The sequence below is a fragment of the Danio aesculapii genome, chromosome 6, assembly GCF_903798145.1.
Source record: "Danio aesculapii chromosome 6, fDanAes4.1, whole genome shotgun sequence".
NCBI lineage: Eukaryota > Metazoa > Chordata > Actinopteri > Cypriniformes > Danionidae > Danio > Danio aesculapii.
Window position 1 is genome coordinate 15776264 of NC_079440.1, and position 2696 is coordinate 15778959.

Consider the following 2696-nt stretch of genomic DNA (forward strand, 5'->3'; position numbering starts at 1 on the left):
GTGTGTGCGTGTGTGTGTGTGTCTGTGTGTGTGTTTCAGAAATGAAGCCTCTGGTTGAATGACATTTAAGTGTTTTGAGGGTTGTAGTGATTTGTTGGGGATTTAACGCCATTAAACAGTTCATGAAGCACACACCGAACATGTAAACGCAACAAATGATACTACACACTTTTAAGACTTTGCCACAAATAGACAACCATGATTAAATAATGATTCGTGGAGCAAAAGCATGATTAGTTTGTGGTTACTTTGGTTTATATACAAAAACACGTTTTGTTGTTGTTATTGCTTTGTTTTGCAGTAAAACCACGGTTATTAGGGATGTTGTGTTTGATAGGCAAGTTATTACCTTTCAAATTAAGTTAACTGACTTTGTATGAAGTTTTCTCAAGGCAATACAATTGAAGCGCAGATTTCCCCCACAGGACGTCGTCTTCTTCAGTCACACACCAAACTTTAAACACGAAAACAGGAAAAGAGTGTTTTGCGGAAGACGCAGATGCAGCTACCTGTGAGCGCGAGGGCAGACTCGTGAGCGCGTGCTGTGCAGTTGACGTGCGTACAATGGAGGCGGGGCTTGCGCGCGAGTGAGGTATTTAAATTGTTCGAGCGCTACAGCATTTAGAAAATCACTGAAGGCTTGCTGGACACTGAAGGAACTGGAGAAGTCTTTTAGAGATGGCTTATTACGAAGTAAGTTATAATGCCTACTTTAACATTGTCTGTAATTTTAAATAGCCTGCATTTAATTGAATCATCTCTAATTTTGTTCACTTTTTTCAGCACATCGTCTTTGAAGATGATTTATCAGCTGATAACAGCTCTGAATTCGGCTCGGGGGACATCGGAGCCAACTTTGAGGTCCCGTGTGATGTGGAGGTCAGCCACGACTTCCAGAGAATCTTTCTTCCAACGGTGTACGGGATCATATTTGTTTTGGGTCTTATCGGGAACGGACTGGTTGTTTTGGTAATGGGTTGCCAGAAGAAATCCAGAACCATGACAGACAAGTACCGTCTGCACCTCTCGGTGGCGGACCTTCTGTTTGTGCTCACCCTGCCGTTCTGGGCTGTGGACGCAGCCAAAGACTGGTACTTTGGAGGGTTCATGTGCGTGGCCGTGCATATGATTTACACGGTCAACTTGTACAGCAGCGTCCTCATCCTCGCCTTCATCAGTTTGGACCGGTACCTTGCTGTGGTGCGCGCCACGAGTAGCCAGGGTCCAAGGAAACTTCTGGCCAACCGCATCATTTACGTGGGCGTGTGGCTCCCCGCCGCGCTCCTCACCGTGCCCGACCTGGTGTTCGCCAAAGCGGAAAGCAGCGCCATTCGCACCTTCTGCGAGCGCATTTACCCCCAGGACTCGTTCATCACCTGGGTGGTCACCTTCCGCTTCCAGCACATCCTCGTGGGCTTCGTGCTTCCCGGGCTCGTGATCCTCATCTGCTACTGCATCATCATCTCCAAGCTGTCGCGCGGCTCTAAAGGCACGCAAAAGCGCAAGGCGCTGAAGACCACCGTGGTTCTGATCGTCTGCTTTTTCGTCTGCTGGTTGCCGTATTGCGGAGGGATCCTGCTGGACACGCTGATGATGCTGGAGGTGATTCCTCACAGCTGCGAGCTAGAGCAGGGGCTGCAGAAGTGGATCTTCGTGACGGAGGCGCTCGCGTACTTTCACTGCTGTCTCAACCCGATCCTGTACGCATTTCTGGGGGTGAAGTTCAAGAAGTCCGCCCGCAGCGCTCTGTCTCCCAGCCGGGGGTCCAGTCTTAAAATTCTGCCTAAGAAGAGAACAGGGATGTCATCTGTGTCCACAGAATCTGAATCTTCCAGTTTTCACTCTAGTTAACGCAGGAGCGCGCACCCTAGACTGTGAATATGCTTTCAGATTTTATGTCATGAATTTACCAGTTATAAAAAAATAGCAAACAGGCTGAGCCTAATTGAAAAGTTGCTAGAATGTAAATATGTTCATAAGAATGTTGACAAATACTGCATTGCTTCCAGTGTTACTCTTCACATTGAGATTTTTGTGAGGATAAAAATGTGTTTGTATATTGTGCACAATGTTTACTGTACATATCATGTGTGTATATAGATTTTTTTACCTGGTTATTTTCTGCACTTATGTAGACCATTGCATTTATTTATTACATGATAAACCAAAGATGGATTGAATTATCCATTCCAAGAGCTGCTTTGTCAATTTGAAGTCCTTACAATAAATTGTTTTGAATACTCAAAACTTTTGTTTGTGACCATATTTCTTCATAGTGCACGATAATGGAGTTTCCCTGCAATACCCAGTGTTTGTACTCTTCACAGAGACATGTGACATGTTGTAGAGCACTGTTTCTCTGGAATTACTTCTTTAAAGTAGTCTTATCAAAATCTGTTCAAGCATAAAATACATAAAAATAAATAAAAAAGTACAGTAATTACAGAAACGCATGATCTCTCCTGTCTGACACGTATGACGATGGGGATTCCTTGAGATGCAAACTCTCATGTCTGAAGAAACACACATTGCAACACGGGATTCCCAACATACAGCAGAGTCCATTCAACCATGCACACACACACACACAAACCTGTTTAAATGCAAATAAAAGCAGTCACAAACTGCAAGTTTTCTTTTTTTATTTCCACATTTACTTTCTGTCAGTAAGATTCGCACTTGTTTTCTGCTCTCCC

General features: G+C 44.4%; 1 protein-coding gene across 1 annotated transcript; it reads left to right on the plus strand.

Annotated features, from left to right (window-relative positions):
- The first annotated feature begins 619 nt into the window (after positions 1-619).
- On the plus strand, positions 620-2247 carry cxcr4a (chemokine (C-X-C motif) receptor 4a). The gene is made up of 2 exons (XM_056458992.1): positions 620-693; positions 784-2247. The coding sequence occupies exons 1-2, from the start codon at positions 679-681 to the stop codon at positions 1849-1851; spliced, it is 1083 nt and encodes a 360-aa protein (XP_056314967.1). The 5' UTR covers positions 620-678; the 3' UTR covers positions 1852-2247.
- Positions 2248-2696: the final 449 nt, after the last annotated feature.